Below are 21,038 nucleotides of genomic sequence, written 5' to 3'. Positions count from 1 at the left end.
AGAAAGAAAACATTCTAAATGAATGATGTACTGACAGATTAATTATTAAGATGACTCTAAAGAACATATGGTTACCACCGCCTTACACTTACTTTTTCTTATCACTAATCAGTTTATTAAAATTTATTCGTTTTTAAGTCATTCCATTTCTCTCAAACATCATCTGAAAAATGAAGCATTTAATACAATTTAAGTTTCATACTCCAATTTGTAACACTTAAAACATTGAGTTTCAATACTATGCTAGATTTTAGAATACTAAAGACCTAAGTATTCTGCAAGTATTTGTTATATTTTATGCAGCTGATCTATCATCAACTAACTTTCAGATATATTTGTGTTATGGTCTCTCTGCTGTCCCATAAAACTCCAAAACAACAAAAAAATCTTTTATGCTATGAACCTTATAAATGGCCTTTATGTCTAAAATCCACAAATAATGCAGAAATTCTCCCTAAATTTCCAATCAGTTTGCACCATTTTTATCTCAAAAAGCAATTGCATGACTAAAATTCACACATCTGATTTTATCTACTATAAAACAAACTTTTTAATTTTGCTCTAAGAATAGTTAATACCTGTATTCTATTACTTCTAAATAAATGCTACAAAACACAGCTATTAAAGTTATTCTAATTATTTTCCTCTGTGTTATTCTATAGTTTCAAAATCATTAATGAACATTTATTATTTCCATATTCCTTTAAAAAAAATTTGCAAATTAGCATAGGTGGTTATACTTCGCAAATGAAAAGCAAAACAAGATGTAAAAATGACAGAATGGGAGAGGATAATCTTCACTTCAAATAGCTTCACTCCTTGTAACTCATTATTCTAACACTATTACTGGATCCCACCATTCCTGGAAGTCAGAAGTATATAAGGGAAATATATATAGGTTATAACCAACAAGACAGGAAAGAATGTTGGTTTTATCTCCAAGTTTATAGAAAACTTAGAAGAAAAGGAGGTAGAAAACCATGAGTAAGGTACCCAATATTAAAGATTTCTCTCTCCCTGCTAACTGTAATTATGATTCTTCCTTCAAACAAATGAAAGAGTCAAGTAATTTACTCCCTTCTTATAAAGTTTTCCAGAGTCAATACTCAATACACACAATAGGATGAGGACTAGTCCTGATATCCTTACCGAAGTATTTCTTCCCAGACCCAAAATCAAAATTTTATTTAGACATCTGGCTTATACAGTGTTTTAGTTGTTTTTAACATAAACAAGCCAAAATAAAAAAGACATTAAGTCGCTAATGAAGTTAGCTCTAAAACCACCTACCTCTCCAGGGTGCAATCTATCCCAGTTTTCATTAATATATGTCATAAGCTCAAGTTCAGAATCAAAGTATTTCTTCTTGTGAATAACACTTAGGTTGTAAAGGCATAGGTGTGCTATATCTACCCTGAAATCCAAAAATAAAATATCTGAAAACGTTTTTGGTTACTGTTATGAAATCACACAATTTCTTAATAAAATTAGTAATTAAAAACTCAGTGAATTATTTAGGTGAAGAGAGGGCCAATATTCTAAATCAAATTGACCAAACATTATTTTAAAAAAAGTAGCTTACAATCAAAAAACAATCACAATTTCTACTTATTTTCACTACTTAAACATGTAAGTTACAGGAAAGTGCATACTCTAATAGACTATTTTAGATAAAACAGTCTACTAGAGTATGCACTTGCCTGTTCCTAAGATATGTAAGACACATAATAATCATTTGTAAATACTTACTATAAATATTTTATTAGTATAGCTCCAAAATTCACTGAATTCCCATGTCTAAGAACAACTACACTGAAGCAGATTTATCCTCTCTCTCTTCTATTGTATGCTATTCCTAAGGCTCAAAAGAACTAGGAACATAAGTAAAAATTCTAAAAGTCTGAAAGATATTTGAAAATTAAGTTTATGGCATTCAACAACAGATAGCCTTATCAATTTAGCAGTAAAAATGGATAATCCTTAGTGAAGATGACATATGACTTGGGGATAAATTAAAATTAAAATAAAGCCAGGCATAAAAATGAACAACTTTCTATTTAAACCAATTACATGTATATAAAAAAATAATTATTATTATAGTTATAATCACACTTACCACTGTAATGGTAGACGTTTGAGGTATTCTGGTCCAGAACTGCAGACAGAGCAAATAAATGTATAAAACCTAAGGGGGGAAAAAAAGTTGAATATATATTCAACAATCAAGGGTATGCATATATTATCCTACAACTGATCAAAGGACACCAAATATAAAGCAAAATACAATTTGAACTGGGATATTGTCTGTAATTTAAGGAATTTCTTTTCCAATAACAGCAAATAATGAAACAATTCATACCAGGGGAAGAGACCTTCAGGGGAGTCCCTCGGTGGTGCAAATGGTTAAACATTTGATTACTACTTGCCAAAAAATTGGCAACTCGAACCCACCCAAAAACACCTCAGAAGACAGGATTGACTTAAAAGGTCTCAGCCTTGAAAACCCCATGGAGCAGTCCTATTCTGGATACATGGGGTCACCATGAATTGAAACAGACTTGACAGCAACTAACAAAAACAACAACTGAGACCTTTAGAGTTCAAATACAGGTTCATATACCTCCATAATTTACTGATAGCTTATGTATGCCACTTGGAAGGAAGACTGGGCAATCCGCTTCCGTAGTACTACGGTCTCGGAAACTCAAGGAGGGATTGCTACAAGTTGAATCGACTCAACAGCAATGAGTTTGGTTTTACGGAATGTATGCCAAGGAATCATGATAGCTGCTCCCATATATATAATTTCATTCAGTGCTCCAACAACCTGCTAAGATAAGCATAAAGACTACTGCCAAGAAATCCCTATAAGGGCAATTCTACTCTGTCTTATCGGATTGCTTTGAGTCAAAATTAACTCAATGGCACTTAACAACAAAAACAAGTATTATTTATTATTCAATACTTTCCTTCTGAGATGATCATCTTTCCAAGTCCCTCTTACAAGTATTTTTAGAAATATGAAATCACAAGCTATTTAAAAAAGCTATAAAACTCATCAATCAGTAAAGTACAAATGCCCTTCTCACCTGTCTCCAAATAGCATTGGCTTTTGAAGGCATTGCACACAAGCCTCATGAAACCACTGCTTACATTTGCAGCACTGCAGCATCTTTAAATACCAGCTATAAGAAAATTGTGAGATTAAAATTACTCCTTTTTGATGATGTAAATGGTCCATTTGGGGGGGGAAAAAAAGTGGCATTATCCAGAATATAATATTGAATAAAAGCATCATATTTCTACTTTGTGTTATTTTTTTCCAAAAAGGCTGATAATAGCAACTGTTTCACCCCTTCTCTCCTTTTTTCACGAGAATTTATAAGTCTCTGAAAGATACAACTACTATTTCTAGGCAGCAAGTGCCTGGCTCCTACATCAGTAAAGTAGCTCTCTCAAAACACAAATCTGTGACTTTTTTTCACATCAATTTCCTATAGCCTAGGAAAGCTCAACCTCAAAGGTCAATAACATGTACAGCTTATTGTCCATATACCAAATAGACTTAGGCAATTTTCAGAGTATGATCATTCCATTTTATATCCTCTCTGTGTTTCTATTATCCTTGTCCATTAAAATAATAGCATATTGAAAATTAATAAATATCGTTAACATAATTATACATCTAATCTGAGGCTATCATGTATAAAGACATTGTGATAGGTTTTGTTTATAGTTCCTGTTCCAGGTAAGTGAAGATGCTAAAACTGAATGTTCAGCTAAGAAGGTTTGCCTTCTTTTTAGTATAAAGTTTCAATACATTGATAGCTTTGTCACCCAAATAATGTCTTGTCTTCTAATACTTTTGTTCAACAAGTAAATTCCACATTAATTTTAAGCCATACATAGACAAAGACAGGAAGATTGCTATAAAGACAGGTGATTCAATCAACAATGTGTACTGAATACTCATTATGTTCTAAGTACTCTGTTCATGATGAATGTAGAGTGATTAGCAGTATCAGTCACAGTTCCTGACCTTGTGGTGCTTAAAGACCAATGAAAGATCTCCCTAACAAAATAGTATTTATGATAGTTCCTACTTACTTTGAATAATGCTTCAAACTGAATACTAGGGATAAATGATGATGCAAAAAGATTATTTTGTACACCTGTTCACTGTCTCTCTTTTTTAAGCAACTTAAAGGAACTAGAACATTGACCAGAGACTGGGAAGAATTACAAAACAGTTAAGTCACAAATAAAAATTCCCTAAGATCAGAGACTAAGTAGAATAAAGAACTAAAAATCCATCATTGATATATTAATTCATAGTTTCATCACTGAATACCTCCTATGTCCCAGTATTCTCCTAGATAGCATCCTACACTATACTAAGGAAGTATAGTCTAAGAAACCAATAACACAATTTAAATTGGGTTAAATGTAAAGTTCTTCCCTAATATTAAATATGCATAAAGAATATGGATGAATCTAGAGGACAGTATGCTGAGTGAAATAAGTCAATCACAAAAGGACAAATACTGCATGCTCTTACTATTATAAAAAGTCAAGAATAGGTATACACACAGAAAGCAATGTTCTTTGACCGTTACCAGGGATGGGAGGGGGAGGGAGGGATCATCACTTTCTAGAGAGCAGACAATTGTTATTTTTGGTGATGGAAAAGGCAGTATGACTGAAGTCTGCACAACCTGACCAAGGTAAATGAAAACACTAATGTAAGAAAAGGGGACACCTTTGGCAATAATATATTGCAACATATACAACATACACAATTTTGCAACAGTGGAAACAATAAAAGAAAATGTAATGGGGTTGCACAGTACATCTATATGCATATATGTGTACAGGAAGGCATATGTGGTACATATGCATGGGTAGGTATATCCGTAGGCACATATATATATATACATGTTTGTACATATGTGCTGCATATATATGTACATACATAACAAAGCACATACAGAAATAGGTACAGAGCCTTCCTAGATACCTCCCAAGACTGGTGTACTGGGTTAAAAGGCTTAAGTCAACAGTCTTTTGAGACAACTCAGTCAACTGGCATAACATAGTTATAAAGACAATGTGCTACACAGCCTAGTTTGGTGGGTGGTGTATGGGATCTTAAAAGCTTGTAAACTCCCATGTGAGATACAACTATCTATCTCTACTCATCTGAAGCAAAAGAGAATGAAGGATTCCAAAGACTCAAAGAAGAAACTAGTCCACAGGACTAAGAGCCCACACGAACCACAGCCTTCTCAAGCCTCAGATCAGAAGACCTAGATGGTACCTGGCTACCACTACCAACCATTCTGACCAGGGACGCAACACCAGGCCCTGGAGAGAATGGGAGAAAAATACAGAACAAAATTAAAATCCCTAAAAAAGGCCAGACCTACTTGACAAAGAGAGACCGAGGAACCCCTGAGACTATCACTCTAAAACAGATAGATACCCTTTGACTTTAGAACTAAAGCTACTCTTAGAGGTCACCTTTCAATCAAATGCTGATGTTATTAGGTGCCGTCAAGTCATCTCTGACTCATAGCAACCTTATGCACAGGAGAACGAAATACTGCCCAGTCCTGAGCCAGGTCCATTACTCCTGCTATACTTGAGCCCATTGCCGTTGCCACCGTGGCATATGTTAAAAAATGTTCAAGGTGGCATATGTTCAACAACCAATGATATTGAAGTAAGAAGCCGAAGCTGCACTGAAAGAATTGGCAAAGAACAAGTCTCCAGGAGTTGATATAATACCCATTCAGATGTTTCAACAAACAGATGCCCCGCTGGAGGCACTCACTCAGTTATGCTAAGAGATCTGGAAGACAGCTACCTGGCCAACTGACTGGAAGAGATCCATATTTGTACCCATTCCAAAGAAAGCTGATCCACATAATGTGGAAATTATTGAACAGTAGCATTAGTATCGCATGCAAGTAAAATCTTACGGAAGATAATTCAAAAACGGTTGCAGCAGTATATTGACAGAGAACTTTCAGAAATGCAAGCTGGATTCAGAAGAGGACATGGAACAAGGGATATCATTGCTGAGGTCAGATGGATCTTGGCTCAAAGTAAAGAATACCAGAAAGATGTTTACTTGTGTTTTATTGACTATGCAAAAGCATTTGACTGTGTGGATCATAACAAATTGTGGATAACACAGAAGAATGGGAGTTCCAGAACACTTATTGTACTCATGAGGAGCTTGTACATAGACCAGGAGGCTATTGTTCGAACAGAAAAAGGGAACACTGCATGGTTTAAAATCAAGAAGGGAATGCATCAGGGTTGTATACATTCATCATACTTATTCAACCTGTATGCTGAGCAAATAATCTGAGAAGCTGGATTATATGAAGAAGAACATGGCGTCAGGATTGGAGGAAGAATCATTAACAACCTGCAATACGCTGACGACACAACTTTGCTTGCTGAAAGTGAGGATGACTTGAAGTACTTACTGGTGAAGATTGAAGAATACAGTCTGCAATATGGATTACATCTCAATATAAAGAAAACAAAAATCCTCACAACTGGTCCTATAAGCAACATTATGGTAAATGGAGAAAAGACTGAAATTGTCAAAGACTTCACATAACTTGGTTCTACAATCGATGCCAATGGAAGCAGCAGTCAGGACATCAGAAGACATATAGCACTGGGCAAATCAGCTGCAAAGGATCTCTTTCAAGTGCTAAAGAGCAAAGATGTCTCCTTGAGGACTAAGGTGCGCCTGACACAAGCCATGGTATTTTCAATCACCTCATATGCATGTGAGAGCTGGACAATGAATAAGGAAGACTGAAGAAGAGTTGATGCTTTTGAGCTGTGGTGTTTGTGAAGAATGTTCAAAGTACCATGGACTGTTAAAAGAACTAACAGGTTTGTCCTGGAGGAAATGCAGCCAGAATGCTCCTTGGAAGCAAGAATGACCAGACTTCATCTCAATCAAATAACAGATTGGCTTATAAAATAAACAACATCACTCATGAGTAATGTACTCCCTTAAACAATCAACTATATGAGACCAAACAGTCAACATTTACCCAAAAGCACAGATGAGAAGGCAAGGAGTGAAAGGGAAGCTAGATCAATGGAAAGAAAACAAATAGAATGACATTAATGAAAATACTACTACATTCTGAAAACAGTAATCAATGTCACTGAACAATTTGCATAAAAACTGTTAAACGGGAACCTAATTTCCTGTGTAAACTTTCACCTAAAACACAGTAAAAAAATTTTTTAGTTAAGTCCAAGTGTATGATGCATAACTTGGTTTAAAATCAGCTTAAGGAATACAGTGGTTTTCTCTTACATATGGCCTTGGATTCATAATTCTCCCAAAAATAACAAGTGGGGCCACAATCTTGAAGGGACTGGTTGATTACTATGCAAACAGGAGCCTAAAAATCTATCCAATGAGATTGAGCCCCCTGTTGTACAGTACAGGAATTGGCTGGTTTTGCCATGCTGCTAGGTTTAGACAAGACTCAATCCCCACAAAAATTAAGAGGGACCTCACTACCATCAAGAAGAGTGTGGAGCAATCAAATCCTTTGGACTCAGGGTCACTGCACAGAGAACCTCCTAGACCCCAAGAAAGAGCTGTTAATAATGAAGACAGTGCAAGATGGCAGCAAGCAAGAAAGAGCCAAGTGACAAACAGTGGCAGGAGTACAAGCAACAGGAATCATGAGACCTGCAAACAGCTTGCAGTGTAGTTTATTACAGAGTGTGGCTTTTCTAGCCATAAGTCTTTGTAAACTCCATGGTGGAATTTACTGTGAGCAACTGAGTAGCTCCTGATTGTTAAAGTTACCCACTGGGGTATTTCTGTTGGGAGCAGCATGAAGTAATTTTCTGGGACATCCACTCTCTCTCAGGTGTATAGAGTTCTGATGTTGGGATTGGTTAGTATGGGCACTCTGCCAGGCTCAAAAGGAGCCCTCTTAGAGGCAGAAGGAATCTCTCACTGCTAGCTGGGAGATGTGAGACATGCACTGCTGAGAGACACCAAAAGACACACACAGCTGAAAGAGAGGCACCAAGAGACACGCAGTGTTCAGAGACACCAAGAGACACGCCGTGCTGCAAGACTGTCGGCTGAGAGACAGCAGGCTCTTAAGAGAGACTGAGCATGTTCCTGAACTTGAACTGTAGCCTGTTGCTTCTCTAATAAATCCCATAAACTGTGAGTTCTGTGTGGCCAATGTAGGGAATTATCGAACCCAGGAGACAGGTGGTGGGTGCTGTGGGAAGAACGGTTGGTGTCGGGGTTGGTGAAAAGGCTGGAGGGAGCAGCATGTCTGGCCTCGCAGGAATAGGCCTTGGGCTACTGATGGTGATTCTGTCTTCCTCTTAGAGGTCAGAAGATGTGGCCTCCCTGCTCCTTTGGCACAGCTGCAGTGGGCTTGCCAGCCCTCAGAGGAGAAGAAGTGAGTACCTTTGGGCAGAAGCTTGCTGGCAGCACTGAAAGACCTGTTAACACCTGCCTGAGCAAGGGGCAGAGGCCCAAAGAGTTCCGGTGGTAGAACAGCCCAGAAAAGGGATGGGAGCAGAGCTAGCAGAGAGGCCTGAAAGGGGTCCAGTGGCAAAACCAGCAGTGACAGCAGAAAGCTATTACTAAGAGGGCAGCAGCCAAGTGGGCTATTACACTGGCCATGATTTGGTCCAATGAGAAGTGGAGAGGCCAATGGTGGCATAATCAAAGGCAGAGAAGGGCATGTGCACAGCAAAGAGAAGGGCCATTGGCTAGCCTCATCAAAAAGGAGTTGAAAGCTGTCTTGGTTGGAAGCTGTCCTAATTGATGATGTGCATCTGTCTCCAGAGTTGTAATGTTGTTACTTCCATGTTGATCCTGATGGCAAGTTGTAACCTGTTATTTCCCTAAGAAACCACATAATTGTGAGCATGGTCTGTGAGTTCTGTGTGCCCACTTCAACAAATTATGAAACCCAGTAGAGAAGCAGAGAGTGCCACAGGGGTGGGGATGGGGGTGGGGGACCACACATGATTGTGAAAAGCAGTGAAAAAGTTAGAAAGTAGAGTTATGTCTGTCTGACCTCCACCTGATAGGAACTAGCTTTGTGCTGATGCTGATTCTCATTCCTCCTCATGAATCTAGCCAAGTTCAGATGCTGTATTACAGCTTGTATTTAAAGCAGGGGGGGAGAAATCTAAAGGTATTAGTTGACTACCAACAAAAACTAACATGATCCAAGGGCACAGGATGGAATGACCAAAAAGGAGATAATATAACCTAACAAGTTTATTTATGAGATACATGAATATTTACAATTCACTTTAAATTTTCAGAATAACCAGATTTACAAGTAAGATTTTTTTTTAAATATATGGATATGATCAAAAAGTAGATGAGATTGGGGGGGTGTTGAAAAATAATGATGAAATTATTCTCCTTTATTTTCTTTACTGATACTTCTATGCATTTACACTTTACCATCACTCCCACTACAGTCAGTAAGAAAAAAACAATTCTAAGTAAATAAAATTACCTAAAAGATATTCAACAATTGCATTTACTTACTCTCCAGGGCCTCCACAATAGCAGTAACACTGCTGAACATTGGTTTTATGACCTGCATCCCATTCAAGGTCTGCCACACTATAGGGTAATGTCTGCTTCATGACTTGCAATGCTTTGGCATTTGGTCCTTTCTTAAGTGCACCACCCCTCTATATTAGAAGTAAAAAAGAAAAACTCAAAAGAGTGAAGGCTAAAATTTTAAACACAATGCTATAACTTATAAATGTCTTAAACATTTCTGAAGTATTTTCCATTCTTAACTTCTTCACATCAAATTGTTTGATTAATAATAATTTTTACATATTTTGTTGTCTTTTCTTTCAACTTCAAAATGACTATCATAAAATAAGTCCAAAAAGAGCTGTCACTTAAGCATCAATAGTCAAATAAACAGTATCTCTTTCTATCCAGGACTGACTGACTGCTCATTTCATTAAAATGAGCTTTCAAAATACACAAGCATTAAATATTGATAGTGTCTTACAAATTCCATTTAGGGCTTTAGCCCAAACACTTGAAAGATACCTTTGTTGTTGTTGCAAAAACACACTGTCGACAGAGCCATTTTTCATCTGAATCAATCACACTGGAATCAATATGAGGTGTGTGACACAATTGATGATATCCTTAATATCAAAAAAAGCACAAAGCAATTCTATTTTATTCATAAATACTGCAACACAATTTCAAGAATGTATTTTAGTATTCTCTTTTCCTACATTAATATATTTACAACTGATTTTTAAAAAAGGGTAATTACTTCAAATTACCAACAAAAAGTATTTTTTGTCGTTAATCTTCAACAAGAGCATTAGGTAAATAACAAACCTTCTCCACGAGATTAAAAGAAATCAATGTTTACCTTGGCCACACTTATCACATATAACCATTTCATTGGGAGCTTCTGAATATTCTTCTTGACATATTGTACAGACCATTTCCCCACTTCCAGTGGCTCCTAAAATATTAAAAGCAATACATTAAAACAAAACAAAACAAAAGACAGCCATAATAAACAAGAGTTCCATATAACAAACTACTTTTATGACTCGGTGGTTGCCCATATTGACAATATTTGTTCACTAGATGATAAATATTTCTTCTCAAGGTAGAGTAAACCAGAAAACCCACAGCTGTCAAGTTAATTCTGACTCCTAGCAACCCTACTGGAGAGAACTGCTGCATAGGCTTTCCAAGGCTGTAATCTTTCAAAAGCAGAACACCATTTCTTTCTTCCACAGAGTAGGAGCTGGTTGGTTCAAACCAGCAACCTTTTAGTTAGTAGATGAGCTCTTAACCACTGTACCACTAGGGCTGCTTCAAGGCAGACTACTATATATAAAATTCTACTTCTCTAATTTGTTTTCTTACCACCTTTAACTTAAGATGCCTGTCTATATTCATAATTTAATCTGTCTTTAATTTAAACTTATCTCAGGTGCCTTCCTTTATTATTCATTTCTAATATTCCCACTCTCCTAGGGAATGGAGATGGTCTTGTGAGTAACAGAGCTACTCTCTAGAACACACATCTATTCATGTAGGTGTATGCACTCACCCTACCCCACTACTATCAAAAAACTAAGGAAAAAGGACAAAGAAGATCTGTAAATGCTCCCTTTCTCTTTGGAGTAACAGCATTTCTTTTAATATACTAATTTATTAAAGAGGCTGAACATCAACTGCAGTGTAGTAAATTACTTAGTGTGGCTTTTCTACCCATAAGTCTTTGTAAACTCCAAGGTGGGATTTTCTATGAGCAACTGAGGAGCTCCTGATTGCTGAAGCTATCCACCTGGGTTACTTCTGTTGGGCGTGGCACAATACAATGTTCTGGGAGGCTCCCACTCTCTCTCACATGCTTAGAGTTCTGATGCTGTGATTGGCTAGTTTGACCACCCTTCTGGGCTCAAAAGGAGGCCTCCTAGAGGCAGAACTCTCTCTGACTGCTGGTTGAGGAAGATGTGCTACTGAAAGAGACACGGGCTCCTGAGACACGCGTTGCTGGGAAAGAGACTGTGAGAGACTGTTGGCTGAGGGACAGTGGCCTGGGAGAGAGACTGAGCATTTTTCCTGAACCTGAATTGTAGCCTGTGGTGCTTCCCTAATAAACCCCATAATCTGTGAGCTCTGTGTGGCCACTGCAGCGAATTATCGAACCCAGGAGAGAGGTGGTGGGTGCTTTGGGAGGAACGGTTGGTGAAAGGGCTGGAGGGAGGAAGCATGTCTGGCCTTGTAGGAATGGGCCTTGGGTTACTGCTGGTAATCCTGTCTTCCTCTTGTGGGATTAGAGGAGGTCAGAACATGTGGCCACCTTGCCGTTTTAGCACCAATTTTTTAATTTCTAGCTTTTGAAATCTAGAAATATGGTGTCTAATACTGTATCCTAACAAAACCCCACTGTTAACAAAATTTGGGGGTTTCAGTTATTAGTCATTTTTTTTTACCTGAATAACTTCTTCCTTAAACTTTTTTATTCTAAAAAAAGAAAATTACACGAAATTTAGAGTATGATTTTATCACCCCAACACAACTATCATTTCCAATATTCTCTCCCAGTCTACCTCAATATATATAGTTACAATCATAATCCACATTTTATTCACATACCAACAATTAAAAATTTACAATTTTGTAGTATTGTATCACGTTCATTATGTAAGTTACTTTAATTCTTCAACTAACTTTGAAGAACTATGACTTAGAAAGACAAAGTAACTAACCCAGCCAGAACCCTCAGCCAGAGAAAGTATCAAAGTTAAGGTTCAAATCCAAATAAGCCAGAGTCCATGTTCTTTAAGGCATGACAAAATGCTGCTTATCATCAATACTATTTGATGATAAAAATGTAGTATTTTTTCTACCAAAAGCACTTTTCACACAGGTAGTTTTTAAAAGTATGACTTCTAATAGCAGTATAATATTCCATCCAGTGGATAGAACCAAATTTACTACACTTTTTTCTCTATTCATGGACATCCAGGTTTCTGCACTGGGTTTTTTGTTTGTTGGTTAGTTGGTTTTTGCTTGCTTGTTTTGGTATCTTGTCCTCTTCTCTGCCTGCCTCTCCCACTTCTCCATGCACCTGGCAGGACATGCTCTCCCACAGTTTATAGGAAAGCAGCCAAATGGAGTCTAGATCCTCTCACCTCAAATCTACAATTCCCTGGAAAGACACTGAGGATCTCAGCTTGGGGCATGTGCCTAACTTGACTTCCACGTTATCTATGAAGGGGAAGGCAATTCCCAGAAAAGGGATGCTGATTCAACAAATACGTGTTCACCTGAGGAAACAATCCTAAAAAGAATTGGGAATTACCTTTAATTGTGAAATCTAAGTACAGCTATTTTATCATCAAATTTACAATGAATTTTCCTGTGTAATTTAATGGTCTTCTATAGACGCCTTTAACCTCTAAATCCAATTGACTACAAAGTCCCAATCATTTCGCGTTGAAAACACTAAGTTTTGCTGCTTTTAAAATAAAGCTACAACAAACATTTAACGTTTTTTAAATTTTTATTATTTTTTTTTAATAAACTGCTAGGAGTGGGCATCTGGATTAATTAAAATATTAATATTTTCATGTATTTAATGCAACAATTAAAGCAATTTACAGTGCCAGCAGAAATGCAACTGTATCATTTTCATAGAAACCACGATGACATTCAAAACTAAAACCAAACACACGGCCGTCGAGTCGGACCCAACTCAGAAAATCCTTTTTTATTTATTTAAGTCTTACCATGATATTTACCTGTTATAACGCACACTAGACTACTATCAAATACTATCCTTATTTATATAAACGTCTTAAAAGAATCTTATGAGATATGCTAATTTATTACTTATTTTTTATATATATCTATTATGAACAAGCATCTTACATGGGAAAAAACTACTAAAGCTACTCCCCAAGTTGAAATCTGCCTAATGCAGTTTGCAGGTACAGTACCATGTCTTAAAAGCTATGAGAGCATGTTCATTAGCTCATTTCTACTCCAATTTCAAGTTTCATGGGTAATACTACCTGGGTGATTGTTATTGTTACGGGCTGTCAAGTGGGCTCTGATTCATAGCTACCCTACACACAAGAGAACAAAACAAAGCCTTGTCCTGTACCATCCTCACAATCCTTGCTATGCTTGATGCCATTCTTGCAGCGACCACACCAATCCATCTCATTGAGGGTTTTCCTCTTTTTCGCTGACCATCTACTTTACGAATCCTTCTCCAGGAAAATGGTCCCTTCTGACAACATGACGAAAGTAGGTGAGACAAAGTCTGGCTATTCTTGCTTCCAAGGATCATTTTGACTATACATCTACTGGGCAGATTCGTTCATTTTTTCTTTTGTTCTTCTGGCTGTCCATGATATTTTCAGTATTCTTCCCCAACACCACAATTCAAAGGCATCAACTCTTCCTTCAGTCTTCCTTATTCATTGTCCAGCTTTCACACACATATGAGGTGACCAAAATACAATAGCTTTGGTTAGGCACATCTTAGTGATCAAAGTGATATCTTTGCTAACACTTTAAAAAGGTCTTTTGCAGCAGATGTGCCCCGTATAATATGACATCTGATTTCCTAACTGCTGCTTCAATGGGTGTTGATCGTGGAACCAAGGAAAATGAAATCCTTTCAATCTTTTCTCCATTTATCATGATATTGCCTTATTGGTCCAGTTGTGAGGACTTTTTTTTTTTTTATGTTGAAGTATAATCTATACTGTAGTCTTTGATCTTCACCAGTAAATGCTGCAAATCTTTTTCACTTTCAACAAGCAAGGCCTCCAATTCTGACGCCATATTCTTCTTCACATAGTCCAGCTTCCCAGATTATTAGCTCAGCATACAGACTGAATTAGTATGGTAAAAAGATACAACCCTGACAGCACACACCTTTACTGATTTTGAACCATGCAGTATCCCCTTGTTCTGTTCAAACAGCAGCCTCCTGATCTATGTACAGGTACCTCATGAGCACAATTAAGTGTTCTGGAATTCTCATTCTCTACAATGTTATCCATAATTTGTTATGATCCACAGAATCAAATGCCTTTGCATAGTCACAGGTAAACATCTTCATATTCTGCTTTCAGCCAAGATCCACCTGACATCCACAATGATATCCCTAAGTCTACATCCTCTTGTGAATCCAGCTTGAATTTCTGAAACTTCCCTGTCAATATACTGCTATAATCCTTTTTTAATTATCTTCAGCAAAATTTTACTTGCCTGTGACATTAATGGTACTGTTTGATAACTTTCACATCCTGTCGTACCACCTTTTTTGGGGGATGGCCACAAACAGGGATCTCTTCGTCAGTTAGTCAGATAGCTGTCTTCCAAACTTCTTGGCATAAATGAGTAAGTGCCTTCTGCGCTGCAACTATTTTCTGAAACATCTCAGTGGATATTCCACTAATTCCTTGTTTCTCACCAATTCTCTCATAGCAGCTTGGTCTTCTTCCTTCAACACCACTGGTTCCTGATCATATGCTGAACATTGATCAATTCTTTTTGGTACAGTTGATTATGTGTATTCCTTCCATCTTCTTTTGATGCTTCCTGCATCGTTCAGTATTTTGCCCAAAGAATCCCTTGATATTGCAAGTTGAAGCCAAAATTTTTTCTTCAGTTCTTGCAGCTAAGAAATGACAAGAATGTTCCTCTCTTTTGGTTTCCTAACTCTGGGTCTTTGCACATTTCATTATTGTTCTGGTTACCTAATGCCACTCTGACAAGAATATACCACAAATGGGATGGCCTTAACAAACAGGAGTTTATTCTTACAATTTGGAGGTTTTAAGTTCAAGTTCAAAGTGCCAGGCTCTAGGAGCTGGGTGAAAGCCCCTCAACCTTGGTCTACAGCTCTGCCTCCAGCTCCTAGCCCACTGAAGCTAGAGGCTTTTCTTCACTCAAGACAGCTGCTGGCTGCTGAGGCTGCCAAGCTCAAGGTTGACAAGCAGCAAGGCACAGTCCCAATATTACCAAATCACACAGCAAGCCATTAATTCAAGTCCACTGTTAAGTCCCAAGTTTGGCAGAGCACGGCAGGCTGCTGAACAATGACATGGCTACATGCAGGGTCCAAGCATACCATATAGACTAGAGACTATCCCCACGGCTTCTCCTTATATACAGGAGCTACTTGATATACAGTAGCTCCTAAAGGCAGCTACTCAGCTGTTTGTGGTAGAACCCATTAAGCAAGTTTCAGAGTCTCTTCTGACATCCATTTTGGTCTGTTCTTCCTTTCCTGTCTTTTTAATGTCTTTATGCTTTCTTCATACATGATATCATCCCACAACTCATCTGGTTTTCGGTCATTGGTGCAATGTGTCAAATCTATTTTTTGGGTGGTCTCTAAATTCAGGTGGGATATAATCAAGATGATATTTTGTCTCTCATGGACTTGTTTTAATTTTCTTCACCTTCAACTTGATCATGCATATGAACAACCGAAGGTCTGTTACACAGTCAGTTCCTAGCCTTGTCTGACTGATGTTATTGAGGTTAACCATCACCTATTTCCACATAAGTAGTCAATCTGATTCCTGTCTATTCCATCTGATAAGGTCCACACTTATGTATACCCACTGCTCATGTTGTTGACAAAAGGGAATTTGCAATGAGTAAGTCATTGGTCTTGGAAAATGAAAATCCTATCATGCGATCTCTGGTGTCATTTCTATCACCAAGGCTATATTTTCCAACTACCAATGATTCCTCTTTGTTTCTAACTTTCACATTCCAATCACCAGCAATAATCAACACATCTTGATTGCATTTGCATGTTTGATCAATTTCAGACTGCAAAGGCTGATAAAAATCTTCAATTTCTCCATCTTTTGCTTTAGTGCTTGGTGCGTAAATTTGAATAGTAGTAGTATTAACTGGACTTCCTTGTAGACATATGGATATTATCCTATCACTGACAGCATTGTGCTACAAATAAATCTTAAAATGTTCTTTGTGACAATGAATGCCATGCCATTCTCCTCCCATTTATCATTCCCAGCATAGTATATGATTGTCTGATTCAAAATGGCCAATACCAGTCTACTTTAACCTCATTAATGCCTAGGATAGCAATATGGGTACTACAAAGCATTAAATGCAACCTTTGTAATTCTACAGATAGTAAAAGGAGACAGTGAGGAAAGAACTACCACAGACCACCAAACTGACAGACAAGACTCCTTACTTTCACAACTTTCTATCTCTATGTAGCACTGGCTTTCCTCTCTCTTTCTGTCACTTTTAAATGAGGAAAAGGGGAAAGGGGAAGAAAAGAGAGACCCATATTCACAAGAATAACAAGAGAGGACAATTCTTTATGCAGGGTACTAAGATCAGCTCAATATTACCACTATTAGAGACCTCCAATCCTTATAAATCTTATGGCCCACACTTTTCTCACTGACCCCTCAATTTTAGATTTAAAACATATCTTTAATTCTTTAACCTAATCAATTTCAGGAGCTATATTATTGAATTCTCCACCTAAGTCCCTAGTATCAATTATATAGATGGTAATTAGAGCATTCCAATTCTTTTAAAGGAGCTCTGGTAGCATAGTGCCTAAGGCACTTGACTGTTAACCAGAAGGCTGGCAGTTCATACCCATCAGCCACTCCTCGGAAGGAAGATGGGCCAATCTACTTCCATAAGTGATACTGCCTCAGAAACTCAAGGAGGGGGAGTCGCTATGAGTCAGGGCTGACTCGATGGCACATAACAACAACAACAATTCTTTTAAAAAAACAAGACAGCTGCTTTTGAGTATTCTGACTCAATCCCATGTGTTTCTTCAGAGTACATTCTAAAATCTTTTTTTTTTCTTCATTCTTTGAGAAAAATTAGGAGGGAAACCAAGAAACTGAACACAACAGGTGAACTACCGTGAAGTTGCACTTGGGATTCAAAAAAGAACCCAATAGCTAAGTAGTTCCGACAGGTATCAATACTCTAGGAAAAACAAATTTATGTCTCCTTTCTACCAGAGACACAAACACAGGTCTTAGCACAATCCTAATAACCTAACAAAAGGAAACCCAAAAGTTCGGCTTTCCTAAGAAGCTAAAATGCTCACATTGTTGTTTTTTTTAAAACAAATAAAGCACTTTCCATAAAACCTTAAAAACCTTAGAAAACACCTATATTTAGCAGATTCAACGGGCAGACAAGCAATTACATTTAATAATTGAAATCATTATAAGAAACATACCTATAACCAAACCAAGGCCTACCCATATTGTACCCAAATATAGCCTCACTTTCCCATCTAAACATAAAAAACCATAATTAAACAGTAATTTTAAACCATTCTTATTAATGAATATTTCCGGTATTCCAATTGGTTTTGTTGTTATTTATTGTTATGTACCGTCGAGTCAGACCTGACTCATAGTGACCCCTCCTTGGGTTTCCAAGGCAGTATCACTACAGAAGTAGATTGCCCCATCTTCCTTTGGAGGAGTGGCTGGTGGGTTTGAACCACCAGCCTTCTGGTTAGCAGTCAAATGCCTTAGGCACTATGCTACCAGAGCTCCCAAATTGGTTTGGTTGTTGTTGTTGTTGTTGTTATTTGCCATCGAGTCGGCCCCGACTCATAGCGATCCCTCCTTGGGTTTCTGAGGCAGTATCACTACAGAAGTAGGAATGCCCAAACTTCCTTCCGAGGAGTGGCTGGTGGGTTTGAACCACCAGCTTTCTGGTTAGCAGTCAAGTGCCTTAGGCACTATGCTACCAGAGCTCCTAATTGGTTCAGTATGTCTTAATTCCCCAAAGCATCTAGCAAATAGTGTGTTCTCTATAAATATTTGCTTTCTGCTTTGCTTTGTACTAAGACCAGTAAGTTATAGTCAAATTGAAACTCAAACTATTACCTAATCAGTGGTTAAGAATTTTTCTCAAGTTCTTAGAAAGGTTATATTTTAGCTAGCGATAGTTTATACTTGTGACTCACAGAAGTATCTGTCCTCTAGTCTACTGCTAACTCTAACATTATTTTTGTTCTTCTTAGCCTATAATACAGAATATAATTCTTGAAGACTATGAAGAATGTTGATTATTTTTTTGACCTCTCCTCAAATGCAATATAAAATTATCTTAATAAACTGTATTCAACAGGTAACATTAGAATGACAACTTAAAGAAAATCAAATTTCAATATAAATCATGTTCAAGAGAAATAGTAGCACCTGCCTGTTTGAATGTCCTTCCAGAGAACCCAGGATTTAGAACTATCTTCAAATATGATGAAGCAGCTCTGTTTCAATATGTTTATCTGTAATACAGAGGAATATTTATGATGATCTCTTTTAAAATTAAAAACATGTTGTTAAATTTAAATGTTTAACATTATTAAAAGTTTACTGCAAAAATAAAAAAAGACCTATTAAGGAAACTTGCCTTTTTGATAGTTCCAAGATAAAACAAGCCATCTGACCATCTAGCTAGGACATCCTGACCCTCTTCAAATTTACATGCTGGTTTTTTGGCTTTATGTCCATCCTGTAAAGACAGCTTGGTCAAGGATGTTGGGGTCTTTTGGTTTCGACGTAAAGGAGACCGCTTGTGGACCAATGAATTACCTGCCCCTGTAGAGTCTCTGTTTAAGAAATAAAAGACCATATATTACACTAACTTACTTGTGGAACTTACTTTATAACAATGATACATTTCGTATTTTAATTTCAAAAACTAATTTGTGAAAATATTAGATTGAGGAAAAACATAACAAATACCTCAAGATCACAAATATTCTCCAGAAACAAAGTAGTTTAAAATAACGTTACAGCAGTTCTCAATATTCATTCAGTGCCTACCCCATGTGAGGCCAGGCATAACCATAATTAAAAAAGCAGCTGTAATTTGAGGTGGCCAGGCCATGGTCATGAGCAAAGGAATGATCTGAACATCATGACTAGGTAGACAGACTAGAAGTAGTTAAAAAGAAGAAAGGAAGGAAAAAAAAAAAAAAACTGTTACCATCAAGTCGATTCCAACTCATGGCAATCCCCATGTGTTACAGCAGAACTTTATCTTAGGGTTTTCAAAGCTACAAGGTACCTTTGGGTAGATGTGAACTGACAACTATTCCATTAGTAGTTAAGCACCTAAAACATTTGCTCCACCCACGAACTCACTAAGAGGTTACATAACACAATTTCATAAACACTCAATGTTGTTGTTGTTGTTGTTATGTGCCGTCAAGTCAGCCCCGACTCATAGCGACCCCTCCTTGGGTTTCCGAGGCAGTATCACTATGTAAGTAGGATTGCCCAACCTTCCTTCCGAGGAGTGGCTGGTGGGTTTGAACCGCCAGTCTTCTGGTTAGCAGTTAAGTGCCTTAGGCACTATGCTACCAGAGCTCCCAAACACTCAATAAAGAATAAAAATGAATTAAATTTTAATCTCTTGATTATGGGTTTTTTTGTTTCATTTATTTCTCCTCAAATCTTCATTATTTCTTTTCTTCTGGTGACTGCCTTTTTTTTTTTTTTTTTTGCCTCTCTAATTGTTGGAGATGTTGGGTTATGGTATTGATTTTAGCTCACTCTTCTTTTTTTAATGTTCATTTATTACTATAAATTGCCCTTTGATCACTGCTTTTGCTGTGTCCCAAAGATTTTGGTATGTTTTGTTTTCATTCTCGTTTGATCCAAGGAATTTTTTCATTTCACTTTTAATTTTCTCTATTGCCCAGTAGTTTTTAAGGAGGGTATTATTCAGTTTCTACGTATTTGCCTTTTTTCCCTTGATCTTCCTTCCTACTGTTGATTTCTAATTTTACAGCACTGTGATCTAAGATGCTTTGCAGTATTTTTGATTCTATTAAATTTATTGAGGCTTCCTCTGTGGCCTAACATATGTCTACTCTGGAGAATGTTCCGTGTGCACTGGAAAAGAACGTATATTGGGCTGTTAGGTGAAGTGCTCTGTAGATATCTATAAGGTCAAGTTGGTTGATAATGTTTAGTTCCTCTGTGTCTTTGTTGCATTCCTTTCTAGTTGCTCTAACTTTCACTGAAAGTGATAATTAAAGTCTCCTACTATATAGCATAGGAGCTCTGGTAGCATAGTGGCTAAGGCACTTGACTGCTACCCAGAAGGCTGGTGGTTCAAACCCACCAGCCACTCCTCGGAAGGAAGGTTGGGCAATCCTACTTCCGTAGTGATACTGCCTCGGAAACCCAAGGAGGGGTCGCTATGAGTCGGGGCCGACTCGACGGCAAACAACAACAACTATATAGCATAGTGCCTAAGGCACTTGACCACTAACCAGAAGGCTGACAGTTCAAATCCACCAGCCACTCCTTGGAAGGAGGGTTTGGCAATCTACTTCCACAGTGACACTGCCTCAGAAACCCAAGGAGGGGTCGCTGTGAGTCAAGTCCGACTCAATGGCACGTAACAGCAACAACACTATTACTACGGA

The 21,038-nt window shown here is 37.5% G+C and overlaps 1 protein-coding gene across 1 annotated transcript in view; it reads right to left on the bottom strand.

Annotated features, from left to right (window-relative positions):
* The window catches only part of MTF2 (metal response element binding transcription factor 2), a 32,791-nt gene extending 13,587 nt beyond the window's left edge, over nt 1-19,204 (bottom strand). The window contains exons 1-8 of the mRNA XM_007936053.2: nt 19,010-19,204; nt 18,803-18,884; nt 10,449-10,544; nt 10,112-10,212; nt 9,587-9,735; nt 3,090-3,185; nt 2,117-2,185; nt 1,291-1,414 (exon numbers count right to left, since the gene is read on the bottom strand). Of these exons, the coding sequence (XP_007934244.2) occupies nt 1,291-1,414; nt 2,117-2,185; nt 3,090-3,185; nt 9,587-9,735; nt 10,112-10,212; nt 10,449-10,524 (615 nt within the window). The 5' untranslated portion in view covers nt 10,525-10,544; nt 18,803-18,884; nt 19,010-19,204. The remainder of the gene's footprint in view (nt 1-1,290; nt 1,415-2,116; nt 2,186-3,089; nt 3,186-9,586; nt 9,736-10,111; nt 10,213-10,448; nt 10,545-18,802; nt 18,885-19,009) is intronic.
* Nucleotides 19,205-21,038: the final 1,834 nt, after the last annotated feature.

Source organism: Orycteropus afer, unplaced genomic scaffold (assembly GCF_000298275.1).
Source record: "Orycteropus afer afer isolate SDZICR_OR568_19922 unplaced genomic scaffold, OryAfe1.0 scaffold00033, whole genome shotgun sequence".
Taxonomy (NCBI): Eukaryota; Metazoa; Chordata; class Mammalia; order Tubulidentata; family Orycteropodidae; genus Orycteropus; species Orycteropus afer.
This window is presented reverse-complemented; position numbering and strand designations above follow the sequence as displayed.